Below are 15,597 nucleotides of genomic sequence, written 5' to 3' on the forward strand. Positions count from 1 at the left end.
ATGGACTTTGTGAAGAAGTCCTCTTCATTAACTGTGTAGTGGTGCTGGAGTTTATTTAAGATAGGCAGAATCTGACCCAAGGTGGACTGGATGGCAGGGAACTGCTCCAGGAATCGTTCCTCTATGAGAAACAAGCTATTCCACCATGTTCTCACATCATGGATGATGGCATGTTTGGACAATCCAAAATGAGAGGGAATTGGGTTAACCTGGCTGGACATTTCCATATTGAGCAGCACATTTTTTAAAACTCTCTTCCACTGCTTCATCCATGTTTGCTGCATTATCCACTGTCACAGCAACTACTCAAAATTTATCACGGATATCTCCTCTCTTTTCTGCTACAGTGTCCCCTGTCTGGGATGTGTATACTGCCCTTGTATGTAGGACTTCCTCTTTCATGGAGCCCTCTCTCCCATAGTGGTCCTTTGCAATCCTGGTCCAGCCATCAACAGTCACACGCACATCCCTCACATCTTGTAACTCTTTCTTGACGTTTTCTTTTTCCACTGCATACCATGCAGGTATGAGGGTATTTGAGAGCATGTTTCGGTAGACTGATATCTGGGGTTTAAGGTGTTCATTGTTGTTGACATCACAACACAAAATGTAAAAATAGCATTGTTTTCTCATTGTTTTAAGAGCATACATACAAACCTGGCCAACAATCTTAATGCTAAAGTTACACCACCACTTACAGCTTACGTCCCACCACCATTGAGCCTCCAGCGTAGAAAAAAGGCAGCAAACCGTTAACAATAAACTTGTTACGTGACGGCGCTGTGGTAGTTCATCTTCCCTTTATTCCTTTTTCCTTTTTCTGACAGTGTAAATGGATTAACACTTGAAGGTCTCCAAATTCTAGGAGCAGAGGCTCCAAACGCAAAAAAAATGGAGGAACGGGGAGGAAAGAGCTAAGGGACGATTCACATGGAAAAGATCGTTTCTGCCACAGAAAAAAAAGAAAATTCAGAGGGGGTTCTTTTTGTCTCGCAATTCTGTGTTTGATTTATTTTTTATTTTTTATTTTTTTTTTTTTTTATTCCGTAACATAAACTAAATAAACTAAAATGGGCTACACTCAATAGAATCGCTTAGTATTAAACGAAGCCTCCGATACCTGGAAAGAACTCTGTCTAACAATCAGCTCTGGAGGGGACGGAACAAGACGGATGAAGCAGAGGAGCCATGTTCATACATCAACAGCTTCAAACCTTAGGCCTGCAACATGCTTACTGGTGGATGCACCCGAAATGTCGGATGTTTGCGAGGCAAAAAGTCCGAACTACAAGAATAATAATCTCAGAATTACGAGGGAAAAAAAGTCAGAATTAGGCAAACTTTTTTTTGTGTGGCGGAAAAGGGCTTCCATCAGATTCAGGCCAAAGAAAACGACAAAGTTCTCAAAGTTTGTGATAATTTCAAACTAAAACATAGACTCTTGTATAGTTAGTATTGCTCTTTAATAAAGAAAAAGTTTATAACTACTAAAATTATTAAAATAATTAATATGCAAATAAATCAATGAATAAATAATGTTCTCTGCTGATCCTCACAAAGTCGTATGATGTTCCGTCACGTCAAAGTCTACGAGAAGCTCATTTTAATAGTTGCAAATAATTGCAAATGTTCCTGGAAACAGAGGCACTAAGTGAAAGCTATTAATAAATGGTTCGTTTGGCAGTGAAGGGATTTACGAAGGCATGCGGAGAAGAATGACAACAACAGTGGTGTGTGTGTGTGAAAGAGATAAAGAGACAACATTATTGGAGGTGATAAAAGCCCTGATCTAATGATACACTCATCAGTGGGTGAGCGTGATTTGGTGTTGACATGCCGAGGAGGGCGCTAATCCATCTGAACTATTGCTAAAAGGAGAGGGTGGGCGGTGAGGCGAAGTAAGAAAAAGAGAGAGATACAAATACAAACACACCTTGGAACCGAATTCTTCAGCGAAATACACCAAATCATCCTCAACTTTGACTCTCTCAGCCCCAGAAAAACTGCCCCACCTACTGGCATAACATGGAGAGAGCTGCAGACTCACAGCCCACTATATACACACCTGCCACCAGCTGAGGCACAGAGTATGACCATGTCATTTAGTGTATTCGACACGCACACAACCTTTACACTTATACCTAAACACTTTGAGCTGGTAAAATAAGTCTGAAACCAATTGAGTTTCCTCGGCCGTGTGTTTGGATCACTGCCTTGATAGCATGTCCACCAGCGTTTCAACTTCATCGTCCTGGTAGACAGCAGTGGATTTTGTGTATTGTATGCTAAAAAACAGCCCCACACCACGATGTTCCCACTTACAAACCTTTGAGATCCATTTTGTTTAGAATCTAATGGTGTGTGTTGTCATTTAGCTTCAGCTGTACTCTGAGGCCAGCATCGCACTCCTGCACCTGAACAAGGCTCAGGACTTCACAAACCTCCAACAGCAGGTCAGGAAGAACCTAACTTTGGCCGGTAAAGAGCTCAGCATCAGTTCTGTGTACCTGTTCTGGGACATCAGTGCAGTCTCACAGGTAACGCCGTGTCAGACACCTGTTGAGATTAAACGTTTGTAATTTTTATTTGTTTTCATTGTACGTCACGGTCTGAGTGTGTTTGTGCTGTGCGTCTCTAGACGAAGCGGGACGAGGAACTTTCGGCTAGCCGCTTCGAGGACAACGAGGAGCTGCGCTATTCAATACGCTCGGTCGAGAGACATGCCCCTTGGGTTCGACACATCTTCATCGTGACCAATGGCCAGATCCCTTCCTGGTTAAATCTGGACAACCCCCGTGTTACCGTGGTTACCCACGAGGTTTGTGAACGGTGTAGGGTTTTTATCAGAGCAGGGTCAGGGTTCTTAAGAATCTGAATCTCTAGACTCACCTGTATGGATGCTGTTTTCTTTTTCTTGTGTTCGGATTTCCAAAAGAATGACACATTTTTCACTCCGGTTTTTCATTTGACCTTTTATGGAGTTTTTGGGCGTTGCCAAATGCAAAAAAGGCTATTTCAGGAATGCTGAAAATACAGACATGCAAATCAGAAGGAAATCAGCGAAGCAGGAAAAATAGGCGAGCGTAAGGATTTAAATGAGTTTGACAAGAGCCAAATTGTGACGTCTAGATGTCTGTGTCAGAGCATCTCCAAAACTGCAGGTCTTGTGGGCTGTTCCTGGTCTGCAGTGGTCAGTATCTATCAAAAGTGCTCCAAGGAAGGAACAGTGGTGAACCGACGACATGGTCATGGGCGGCTGAGGCTCATGGATGCACGTGAGGAGTGAAGGCTGATCCGTGTGGTCCGATCCAGCAGACGAGCTCCTGTAGCTCAAACTGCTAAAGAAGTTAATGCTGTTAATGCTCGATGGGTCGGGACTGTTTTAGCAGCAAAAAGAGAACCTCACAATATTAGGCAGGGGGTCATAATGTTATGCCTGATCGGTGTATATCTGCATGTTATGTTTATGTTGCAGGATATCTTTCAAAACAAGTCCCACCTGCCAACGTTTAGCTCTCCGGCCATTGAAACGCACATCCATCGAATTCCAGGCCTCTCGCAGAAGTTTATCTACCTCAACGATGATGTGCTTTTTGGCAAAGACGTCTGGCCCGATGATTTCTACAGTCATTCAAAAGGCCAGAAGGTCCGTGGATTTGCTTGTTTTTTTACACAACAGTCTGTGTGTGTGTGTGAGAGAAAGTGTGAAATACAAAGGTGAATTGGGGAGCACACCCTTGAATTTCTTTCAAAGAAATGAATGGGGGTCATTTGATCTCCTCACAGGTGTACCTGACATGGCCTGTTCCGAACTGTGCCGATGGCTGCCCAGGCTCCTGGATCAAGGATGGCTACTGTGACAAGACCTGCAATAATTCTGCCTGTGAATGGGATGGTGGAGATTGTCAAAGTGAGCGCCGTTATTTGGCTCATTGTACTGTGCAGCTTAATCGGTGGGTTTGGTTCCATGATGTTTTGTTCATCCAGGTAGAGCAGGCGGCGGGCGGTTTGGAGGCCCCGGGGGAGGGGCGAGAGTAGTGGATCGGCCGTGGCAATTTGCTGGAGATTTAGGAGGTCTGGGAGGGGTGTCTTTCTGCAATCAAGGCTGCGCCAACTCGTGGTTGGCGGATAAGTTCTGTGACCAGGCGTGCAACGTTCTGAGCTGCGGTTTTGACGTCGGAGACTGTGGAACGGGTGAGTGAACGTGTGCACATGAACAAAAGTATGAAATTTGGTTCCAGTGATTCCCAGGTCTGTATGAGTATCGGAAATAAGAACACAGAGTATTGAAAAATATGTGTACTTCCATACTATTGCCTTATTGCTTTACATCATTTTTATTACATTATTAAATTGTTTACATTTTCGGATGACAGGGCAGCTTGTAAATATACACATGTAAATGTATTAAAGTAATTATAGCCTTTTAAATTCCGTAAATTGTCAGGACCCCAAGCAGAAACTTTTCAATGTTTCCACACGGACGGTTTTAATTGCCGGATGTCTGCATCATGGCGGATTTTGTGATTCGGTGGAGTTATATATATATATATATATATATATATATATATATATATATATATATATATATATATATATATATATATATATATATATATACACACACACACAGTGAGGAAAATAAGTATTTGAACACCCTGCTATTTTGCAAGTTCTCCCACTTAGAAATCATGGAGGGGTCTGAAATTGTCATCGTAGGCGCTTGTCCACTGTGAGAGACATAATCTAAAAAAAAAAATCCAGAAATCACAATGTATGATTTTTTAACTATTTATTTGTATGATACAGCTGCAAATAAGTATTTGAACACCTGAGAAAGTCAATGTTAATATTTGGTACAGTAGCCTTTGTTTGCAATTACAGAGGTCAAACGTTTCCTGTAGTTTTTCACCAGGTTTGCACACACTGCAGGAGGGATTTTGGCCCACTCCTCCACACAGATCTTCTCTAGATCAGTCAGGTTACTGGCCTGTCGCTGAGAAACACAGAGTTTGAGCTCCCTCCAAAGATTCTTTATTGGGTTTAGGTCTGGAGACTGGCTAGGCCACGGCAGAACCTTGATATGCTTCTTACAGAGCCACTTCTTGGTTATCCTGGCTGTGTGCTTCGGGTCATTGTCATGTTGGAAGACCCAGCCTCGACCCCAGGAGGTTGTTCCCCAAAATCTCGCAATACATGGCCCCAGTCATCCTCTCCTTAATACAGTGCATTCGCCATGTGCAGAAAAACACCCCCAAAGCATGATGCTACCACCCCCATGCTTCACAGTAGGGATGGTGTTCTTGGGATGGTACTCATCATTCTTCTTCCTCCAAACACGTTTAGTGGAATTATGACCCAAAAGTTCTATTTTGGTCTCATCTGACCACATGACTTTCTCCCATGACTCCTCTGGATCATCCAAATGGTCATTGGCAAACTTAAGACGTGCCTGGACATGTGCTGGTTTAAGCAGGGGAACCTTCCGTGCCATGCATGATTTCAAACCATGAGGTCTTAGTGTATTACCAACAGTAACCTTGGAAACGGTGGTCCCAGCTCTTTTCAGGTCATTGACCAGCTCCTCCCGTGTAGTTCTGGGCTGATTTCTCACCTTCCTTAGGATCATTGCGACCCCACGAGGTGAGATCTTGCATGGAGCCCCAGTCCGAGGGAGATTGACAGTCATGTTTAGCTTCTTCCATTTTCTAATGATTGCTCCAACAGTGGACCTTTTTTCACCAAGCTGCTTGGCAATTTCCCCGAAACCCTTTCCAGCCTTGTGGAGGTGTACACCTCGTTTTTTAGCCATATTAGTAGTTGGATTCTTACTGATTGTATGGGGTGGACGGGTGTCTTTATGCAGCTAATGACCTCAAACAGGTGCATCTAATTTAGGATAATAAATGTAGTGGAGGTGGACATTTTAAAGGCAGACTAACAGGTCTTTGAGGGTCAGAATTCTAGCTGATAGACAGGTGTTCAAATACTTATTTGCAGCTGTATCATACAAATAAATAGTTTAAAAATCATATATTGTGATTTCTGGATTTTGTTTTTAGATTATGTCTCTCACAGTGGACATGCACCTACGATGACAATTTCAGGCCCCGCCATGATTTCTAAGTGGGAGAACTTGCAAAATAGCAGGGTGTCAAATACTTATTTTCCTCACTGTATATTATATAGGATTGAAGGTTTACAGTATAAAAATCAAATGTATAAATGATTTAACATTGGACTGTTTTAGAATTGCACTTTTAATGAAATGCCGTGCATTGAATGTGGTTCAGTGTTTTATTATATGGTTTAAAAAATCTTTAGGGAAATCTGCATATTTGAGTCTGGAAAAGTATGGAACTTTGAAATAAAAAAATGTGTAGTATCCCTGATTGATTTCCAGCTGCAAATACTAACCAGAACCTCACTGCATGTTTTAGATCACTTCAATAAGCTGCACCACGTCGTTCTGCAGAGGAACCAGACACTGTATACGCTGCCTCAAGGTGAGCTCCGTCCATACTTCACCTTTTCGTCTCTGGCTGATCGTGTTTCCGAGGCATCGGTCAGCGACAACCCTGTGGTGCGCCACACGTCCATCACCAACAAGTGGAAAACAATGCACCTTCTTCTGTTTGATGGCTACAACGCCACCCAAATCCACTACAACCTCACCTTTCAGGGTGACCATGACTTCACCATGAGCTTCACTGTAGCAGTGGACACTCGCAAGCTTCCTAAGCTGAATGTAACCGTCAGTGCAACAGTGCAGGGGAAAACGGATAACAGCTCCAAGCCCATTAAGGCAAAACATGAACCAGTGTTTGTGTTCTCAGACGTCCCGGTCGAGAAGCGAGGGCCCAAAGTGCAAAAACGGCCCCCTGGACAGATCGAGGTGGTTCCTGCACTAAACATATCTCTTTTGCCCAAGGATGTGAAGCAAGAGCTGCAGAATCTGGACGAGAAGCTTCTTCTAGGGGACATCACTGAAAAAGGTTACAATTTGACCAAAGGTAAACTACTGAAGGCATTTTTTCAGCAAGGTGGGACTTCTAAACTTCAGGAGGCAGCAGTGAAATCCGAAGCCAGTCCGAGTCAGAAAAACCAAAGCAAACCAGAATTTGGAGGTACTCTCGTCCCTGTTAAGATCGACAGTGCGCCTCTTAAAGAGCTTCCACAAGCTACGGGCACAGAGATGATTCCTACCTCCAAACTGCTCGGTTCGCTATTAGGGAACAAGCCCAAACAGCAGCTTCTCCATGACGATGGACCACACGTAGGCCGAAAGCTCCAATACCACCCAGAGTTCGAATGGAGCTTCCTGCCATGGGAAAAGAGCAAATATTTTGAGGACATTCTCAAGGTAAGTAATCGCTCGGCCTTGGGCACAGGAAGGAAAAGCAAATGCAATGTAGTAGGAGTGAGGAGAGGTGAAATATAGAACATGCATAGAATTTTTTTATGACGAGTCAGACACTTCCATGGAAAGATCAGCCTGGAATAAGTATGAAGCAGTGCAGTAGTACTTCAGTCCTGGACTTTCAGACATTGTTTACGGTGTAGAAAACAGACATCTGTGTGTAGGCTTTGTAAAGGAAAAAACATCAGAAAAGTGTTTTAGTAAGGCGCGTATGGGCCTTCAGGGGCTTCTACAAGGTTCTAGAGCGATAAGCACCATTCATGCCCTGTGGATGAATGTTAATCATGCAGGGACCCAGAAAAAATAAGCAGCATAGACTTTTATTTTTGTTTTTTGTACAGTGTATCAGGAAGTAGAACAGTATGTAAGTTCACACAGAACCAACCGGTTCTTTCACCATACACAAGAGATAATAATTACTCACCAAATATCGTCTGGTGCCTCGGCTTCACAGGAAGGCGAGCGTCTGGAGCGAGAGCTGCAGTATCAAAGTGATGGCACGGCAGCCGGACGGAGATTGCAGGACACCTTTGCCGATTCTCTCCGTCACGTTAACAGGCTTCTGAACGGCATATTTGGTTACACATCTCGCAAAGTGCCTGCGCACATGCCACACATGATCGACCGCCTCGTGATGCAGGGGCTGCAGGACATGTAAGGATCACAAACCTGTTTCAGGAATTACTTTGAGTGGAGAACTTTGATATTTTGCTGTAAAACATCAGGTGGCCGGGTACAAGGGGAGAGCCAGGGTCAGCAGGGAGGCCATGGGTGGTCAACGAGGGGATTGCCAGGGTCAGCAGGGAGGCTGTGGATGGACAATGGGGGGCCATGGATGGACAGCGGGGAGGCCCGGGTTCAGCTGGGAGGTCCGGTTTCAGCAGGGAGGCCGTGGTAATTTGGAAGGCCATGGTTAAGTGGAAAGGCCTTGGTCAGCAGGGAGTCCGTGGTCACTGGGGAGACTGGGGTCAGCGGGGAGGCCTGGGGTTAGCAGAAAGGCCATGGCCAGTGGGGAGGCCCGGAGTCAGCTGGGAGGTCCGGGTTCAGCATGGAGGCCGTGGTAAGTAGGGAGGCCATGGTTAAGTGGAAAGGCCTTGGTCAGCAGAGGGGTCCGTGTTCACTGGGGAGACTGGGTTCACCAGAAAGGCCCGGGGTTAGCAAGGAGGCCATGGTCAGTAGGGAGGCTAGGGTCAGTAGGTCATCTATTTTCTTTTTAATGATGTGTTTATGAGTTTTGAGTTACAATGCGATTAGCTTCCAGACATTCTCTATTTCCCCTCTTACTTTTAGCTTTCCTGAAGAGTTCGATATGACTTCCAGACATCGTGTGCGCCACTCCGAGGACATGCAGTTTGCCTTCTCTTATTTCTACTATCTCATGAGCGCTCTGCAGCGGTACAACGTGTCGCAGGTCTTCGACGAGATCGACACAGATCGATCGGGGGTGCTGTCAGACCGTGAAATCCGTACACTCGCAACTCGCATCCATGAACTCCCACTTAGTCTACAGGTACGACGCTGTACACACACACACACACACACACACAGAGGACTAAGATGAAGCATTAGGCCAGACGTGAAGAGAGCTTGCATCCGTTGCTTATTTTTGGATCTTTAATCAGTATTGTGCAAATCATATCAGCGACTTACTCAGTTTACACCTCACAATGCAGGAGCTCAAAGCCGAGCATGTGGTGAAAACGTTAATGACCACCAGGTTCTCCATTGTCTCATGAAGAAATTACTTATTAAGCGGAAAAATTCATTGAAAGGGCAAACCATGTTGGAATTCTAATGTGTGTGTGTGATTTCGAACAGGACCTCACTGGATTGGAGCAGATGCTGATAAACTGCTCCAAGTTTCTGCCAAGTTCTCAGACCAACCTCCACACGGTAAACCCCACCCAGGAGACTTACTACGACCCCGGCATGGTGAGAGAACCTCCTCCTTCTTTCCCTCCACCTCTTTGCATCTATTTAATTTCCTCCTTCTACTCTTCATCTCCTCTGCTTCTTCTCATTTTCTCCCCTCCTCTTTCTCCTTCTCTTCTTCTCTTTTTCCTCTCTTCCTCCATCTCTTCTTTTCTCTCCTACTTCTCCACCTTCTGTTCATTTTTTTCCTTTTATTTTTCATATTCTCTCCTTCTCCTCTTTTCTCATTCTCCACCCCTTCTCCTTTTCTTTTTTTCTCCTCTTTTTTCTCTCCTTGCCCCTCCTCCTCTTCTTCTCCTCCTTTTCTTCCTCCCAATCTCCTGACTCTATCCTCCATCTCTTCCGTCTCTGCCTCTTCTTCTTCTCATTTTCCTCATCCTTCTCTCACCCTCTTTGACCTCTCCCCACCCCTTCTTTCTTTTTCTTCCTCCTCTTCTTCTCCTCCTCATTGTCTCTGCTTCTCTTCTTCCTCTTCTCCACCTTTGCCTCATGTGACCCCCCCCCCCTCCACATCCTCTCATCTTCTTTTTTCTCCTTTACCCCTCTTCCTCCTAATCCTTCTCTTCATCCTCCTCAGCAAATCTGTGTGTGGAATCGGCTGTTTGTCACAGGGTTCAAAGCTGAGTGTTGTGTATCAGCAGCATTCAGTTCATCAAATCAAATCAAATCAAATTTTATTCATCACATACACATACATACAGGGTACGACATGTAGTGAAATGTTTTGTACGATGGTCTGGCATGAGGGAATAGGATGGGGGAAAGAAAAGGAGGCAGATAAATAACTATAAGGTATAAGAAAAACTATTAAAATAAAATAAAAAATAAATAAAATAAAGTAAAAGAATATAAGGTATAAAGATATATAGATATATAGATATATAAAAGGATAATGTATAAGCAAATATACATATAAACAGTAACAATGTGTAGTGAAAAATGTAAACAAAATAAAAATGTAAACAATATGTAAACAATAGGCAATTTGTGGTGGGTTGTCCATAAAGTGTCCGTGTGCGGTATGGTGTGGTGTAAAGGTCCGTAAAGTGTCCATGTGCAATATGGTGCAATATGGTCCATGTGGTATGAATAAAATAAAAAGCGCACTGTGCTGTGCAAGTCCAGAGTTTAAAGTGTCATGTGGATAGACATGGACAATCTTAACGTAGTGTTGAATATTTTATTGAAGCCGTGTGTGTGTGTGTGTGTGCATGCGTATTTGTGTATGAGTGTGAATTGTGTGCTTCTGTTTTTCTCTGTTGCTCAGCCTCCAGTCACTAAGGGTTTGGTGATTCACTGTAAACCTGTCGCAGAGAAAATCCAGAGCGCCTTCAAGGACCAGAACAAATACAAGTGGGTCCTGATCAGAACCCGTAATAACGCAAAGCAACAGCATTGAGTGCTGTCGTGTAACGCTGACTTCTTTCTCTGGGCAGGTTCGAGATCATGGGAGAGGAGGAGATTGCCTTTAAAATGATACGAACTAACGTGTCTCACGTGGTGGGCCAACTGGATGACATCCGGAAAAACCCAAGGTGTGTCTCCAATTCTTTAAGAGCTTCAATAAACTGCTTAAAAACCCCTGTACCGTAATACAATCCAGTTTCTTATGACCTTACTGAGCTCCATGGAGGATTTCTGCATGTGGTGGAACTTGGGATATGCATCTCCATAAATGAGGCCGATGCGATTAGCATCTTATTGCGTAGCCACCGATACGATTCACCCCTATTACAGTGCACAATTTAGTTCAACACAATACAATGTAATGTAAAAATATGATGCTCTGCAATTTTTTATGGTTCTGATAGTTCACTTTTATTTCTTTGGAATCAGACAGACAGCAAATCAATTTACTTAATTGACTTTGACTTCTAACACGCCCTTTCACAAATACGCCTTTTTTTTTTTTTTTTTTTTTTTTTTAGAAAATAGATCAAATAAAACCAGACGTTCTTTTTCTGTACTGTCTGCAGGAAGTTACAGCTCTACCTCTGCCATGTTAATCTGTATTCTATGTGACACTCAGGACACGCCTCGGTCTCTGTAGTGTTGTGACACCTCATATTCACGTAGCAGCAGTGGTGCTGAGAGAACACGCTCGAGAAACAGTTTAACGAGGAGAAATCGAACATATTAAATATTGGTCAGAAATGATTGGTTATTATGCAACTAGTAATAATTATTTTAAAAAAAAAGTTTTTGCATTGCAAATATCTACAAAAAAAATAATTGTGACACAATGTATCCGATGCAAAGTTTTTGATTTTTTGAGTTTTTTACACATTTTTGCCGTTGTGTATCGATGAATTTTATCACCCCTAATGAATCTAAAAGCACTAATATATTGTAACGACTTCACCTGGATTAACACTATAATTCTCTACACTTAATATCAGGCCTGTCTGGCATTTTGTGATCAGAATAAAGTGTGTGTGAGCTGGTTTTCTTTCGTTTTCCCACAATTAAGCAATACACTAGTAATAGTTTAGTCCAATCCTTAATTGTTTTTCTCTTTTCCCCCCAACAGGAAGTTCATCTGCCTAAACGACAACATAGATCACTTCCATAAAGACGCCGGCACGGTGAAAGCCGTGCTGAAGGATTTCTACGAGTCCATGTTCCCGCTGCCCTCGCAGTTTGAGCTGCCACGCGAGTACCGAAACCGTTTCCTCCACATGGCAGAGCTGCAGGAGTGGTAAGAGACACGTTCACATTTATTATCTCCAGTAGGGTTGGAGCTCTATAGCGGTTACAGTACAGTGGTCAGGGTCATACAGAGGATGTCCAAGACGGGTTTCACTCGGAACAGGCCTCGCAAGGGTCCATCAAAGAAGTCGAGTCCTCGTGTGGTGCGTCAGGTGCAGAAACTGCTTCAAATAACAGTCGCATGAGTGCTGCAGCGTTGCTTTAGCGGTTGCAGATGCAGAAGGTTCGCTTGTCAGTGCTCAGACCGTACGCCGCACACCGCAAGAAGTCGGTTTGCAGGCCGTCATCCTAGAAGGAAGCTAAACCTGTCTCACAAAAAAGCCCACAGTTTGCTGAGGACAAGCTGTCTAAGAACATGAATTATTAGAACCATGTCCTGTGGTCTGATGAGACTAAGATAAACTTTTTTGACCCAGGTGGCATTTGTGGCGACACCCTAGTGAGGAGAACCAAGAAAATTGTCTTGCCTACTGTTAAGCATGGTGGTGGTAGCATTATGGTCTGGGGCTGCATGAGTGCTGTTGGTACTGTGGAGCTGCGGTTAATTGAGGAAAACATGGATTCCAATATGTACTGTGACATCCTGAAGCACATGATGCCCTCCCTTTAGAAACTGCCCAAAACAGCAGTTTTTCAACATAATAGCAACCCCAAAACCCGAACACCCAAAACACCGCCAGGCTGACAACTGCCTTCCTGAGGAAGCTGAAGGTAAAGGTAATGGAGTGGCCAAATATGTCTCCAGACCTGAACCCTATTGGGGGGTGGCGCTGTTGAGCCATGTGACGCAGCTTCCTGCTGTTGATTTATTTGGCGGGAATTTTGTGTTTGTGTCGGCGTTTTATTTTTACAGTTTCTTTATTTCTCTCTCATCCCCTAAATAATTTCAAATGATCGTTTTGATTTGATTTCACATCTCCATCGTAAGTCTGAGAATACCTGTCTAGACATTATTTATCTAAAAAAAAGGAGCGAATAGCGGTTTGACAGTTCAACAATACCCAGTGCTAATGTGTACCAGAGTATAGTTTTTCCCCCTTTTAGAATTCGTTCCTTTGACGAGATTTTCCAGTTTAAAGTAATTAAAAAACAAAACAAGGCTGACATGTCAAATAAAGTGGAGGCGTCGATGGAGCCATAACTCATCGTGTTCAATCAATCGGCCGAGTGATTTGCGGCGTCTTTGTTGCCGTGTTGTTCAGGACCGTCGCACTGGGATGTCGGACAGAAAGCTGTCAGTGCGCTGAGGGATTCTGGGAACGTGCGTGTGGGTGTGGATATTTTTAGACTCGTGCGGACAAAATGTTACGCAGCGGTGCTTCTCCTCATATTAGCTTTAGTCTGGTATCCTCGACAGATATTTGGGAAACTTTACATTCATTTCAAATGTTATATGTTGTGCGAGTTCTTGGTCACGGAGTGTATTTGTCACAAGACCAGGTCAAGTTACTTCAATCCGTGTGTGTGTGTGTGTGTGTGTGTGTGTGTGTGTGTGTGTGTGTGTGTGTGTGTGTGTGTGTGTGTGTGTGTGTGTGTGTGTGTGTGTGCATGCCTTTGTTTACCATCCCCAAGATCACATGCTGCAGAGCCGGTTTGACTGTAACAGAGATCTTTCTGGATTTTCAACTATGAACTCTGATGTTCAAGAGTCATAGTTTCCAGCATGTAATATATATATTTATACCAGCATGTAATATATATTTATATACACACACACACACACACACACACACACACACACACACAAACCCTACAGAGTGATGACAGGATTTTGGTGGCTTTCTGTATGTCGATGATGTCACCTCGTTTCACTGTTTATTTATGGCTTTGAATCTGCATGACCTCACTTTCAGGCCAAATGTTTGTGGACACCTTAGAATAAGATTGGTGTGTGCTTAATTTTTGAACATCCCATTCCACATTTAGTCCCTGTTTGCTGTTTCCACGCTCCAATGTTCTAGATGTTCCACCAGATTTTTTGCGGAGGTTTGTGGAGATTTATTCGGCTACAAGGGTGTTAGTAATGTCAGGTACTGATGTTGGTGAGAAGGTGAGGAGGCCTTCTGTATCTTCTGTATCTTTCAAAGACGGCCTATACAATTGCATGTCTACAATTTTGAGGGAACTTTTGTGTTAAGAAGAACGAATGGGTTGGAGAGAATCAATAATAATAAAAAGTCACACTAAATTTGACCACATGTTTGTGTTTCCTTGTATACAAAATGTTGTGCTTTTTTTTTTGGGCGCATTTAAATAACAATCCAAAGGAAAATTTGTCAGGAGGCATTTTGAGGATCTTCTTCATAGTTGTCGGTGTTTGTGTTTTACAGGCGGATCTATCGGAACAAGCTAAAGTTCTGGACTCACTGTGTCCTTGTCACTCTGGTCATCTTCACCGTCCTGTCCTTCTTTGCGGAACAGGTTGGTCTTATTTCCTGACAAAAATAAATAAATAAAAAATACACAACTTTTTATTCACTTCCTGTCACCACAAGTCTACAAAAATAATTGACGCCTGACTGCTCTCGGTTACTGATGCACTTTCGTGCAGACGAGTGAGCGCATTCCGGCGTGTCGCGATTCGATCTCAGGGCATCAGCTTTGTGTTTCTCCCTGGTGGATCAGGGAAAAGGTTAACTGCCCCAGTGATCCTACAGGAACTGGAGCACTCGGGACTAATGCACAGCTGAGGAGGAAGGATTAACGCAGGGTATAGAGAAACTGACAACGCAGCATCTGGGACATTCAGTATCAGGATGAAATCTAGTCTTCCAAACCTTTTTCATTGCAGAGATTTCTTTTTGTTTAAGGAACAGGGTTTGTTTTAATGTTTAAAGTGACTTAAAGTCGTCCGGTTTGTTATTTCACGTTACAATGCTTCCACACCAGAAGGCCAGTAAGATGACTGCGTAAAAATAAAGATAGGCGGAGCTTCACCAATCTGTGAAAGACAGACAAATTGTGGAACAATTTCAGAATAATGTTCCTCAACTATCAAAGTGCAAGACAGTTGAATATCTCATTAGCTACAATATCTGATGTCAAAAGTTTCCAAGAATCTGCAGAAATCCCTATGCACAATGGACTAGGGTTAAAATCAATATCGGATTCCGTGATCTTTGGGCCCTCACTGCATTTAAAAAGGTCATGTTTATGTAATGGAAATCGCTGACTGGACTCATTAAAACCTCCATAAATTATTGTCTGTGAACACAATTTAAGATGTCAGCCATGAATTCAGCTTAAATCTCTATCATGAAAAGAAATAGTCATGCGTGAACATGATCCAGATATGCAGCCATCCTTTCTGGGCCAAAGCTCATTTAAAATGAACTAAGGCAAAGTGGAAAATTGGTCTGTGGTCAGACGAATAGAAATTTTGTCCTCCTGTTTGGAAATCATGGACACCATGTTCTCTGGACTAAAGAGGATAGGGACCATCTGGCTGTTTATCAGCTGAGATTTGCAAATCGATGCATTCTGTTTTATTTACATTTTACACAGTGTAAATAACAGTGTAAATCCCCAACTTTTTG

General features: G+C 43.3%; 1 protein-coding gene across 2 annotated transcripts in view; it reads left to right on the top strand.

Annotated features, from left to right (window-relative positions):
- Positions 1–15,597, top strand: part of gnptab (N-acetylglucosamine-1-phosphate transferase subunits alpha and beta) — a 32,467-nt gene that overhangs the window by 14,411 nt on the left and 2,459 nt on the right. Inside the window, exons 8-20 of one of the 2 annotated variants that reach the window (XM_083546203.1) lie at positions 2,376–2,537; positions 2,639–2,818; positions 3,476–3,646; positions 3,787–3,910; positions 3,988–4,194; positions 6,441–7,363; positions 7,875–8,074; positions 8,711–8,930; positions 9,239–9,352; positions 10,620–10,705; positions 10,789–10,887; positions 11,883–12,050; positions 14,392–14,482. In XM_083546203.1, coding sequence (XP_083402329.1) covers positions 2,376–2,537; positions 2,639–2,818; positions 3,476–3,646; positions 3,787–3,910; positions 3,988–4,194; positions 6,441–7,363; positions 7,875–8,074; positions 8,711–8,930; positions 9,239–9,352; positions 10,620–10,705; positions 10,789–10,887; positions 11,883–12,050; positions 14,392–14,482 — 2,745 coding nt within the window. Of the gene's footprint in view, positions 1–2,375; positions 2,538–2,638; positions 2,819–3,475; positions 3,647–3,786; positions 3,911–3,987; positions 4,195–6,440; positions 7,364–7,874; positions 8,075–8,710; positions 8,941–9,074; positions 9,177–9,238; positions 9,353–10,619; positions 10,706–10,788; positions 10,888–11,882; positions 12,051–14,391; positions 14,483–15,597 lie in introns of those variants that run through there. The other variant, XM_083546204.1, reaches the window with a different exon arrangement.

This window comes from Silurus aristotelis (assembly GCF_946808225.1).
Source record: "Silurus aristotelis genome assembly, chromosome: 7".
Taxonomy (NCBI): Eukaryota; Metazoa; Chordata; class Actinopteri; order Siluriformes; family Siluridae; genus Silurus; species Silurus aristotelis.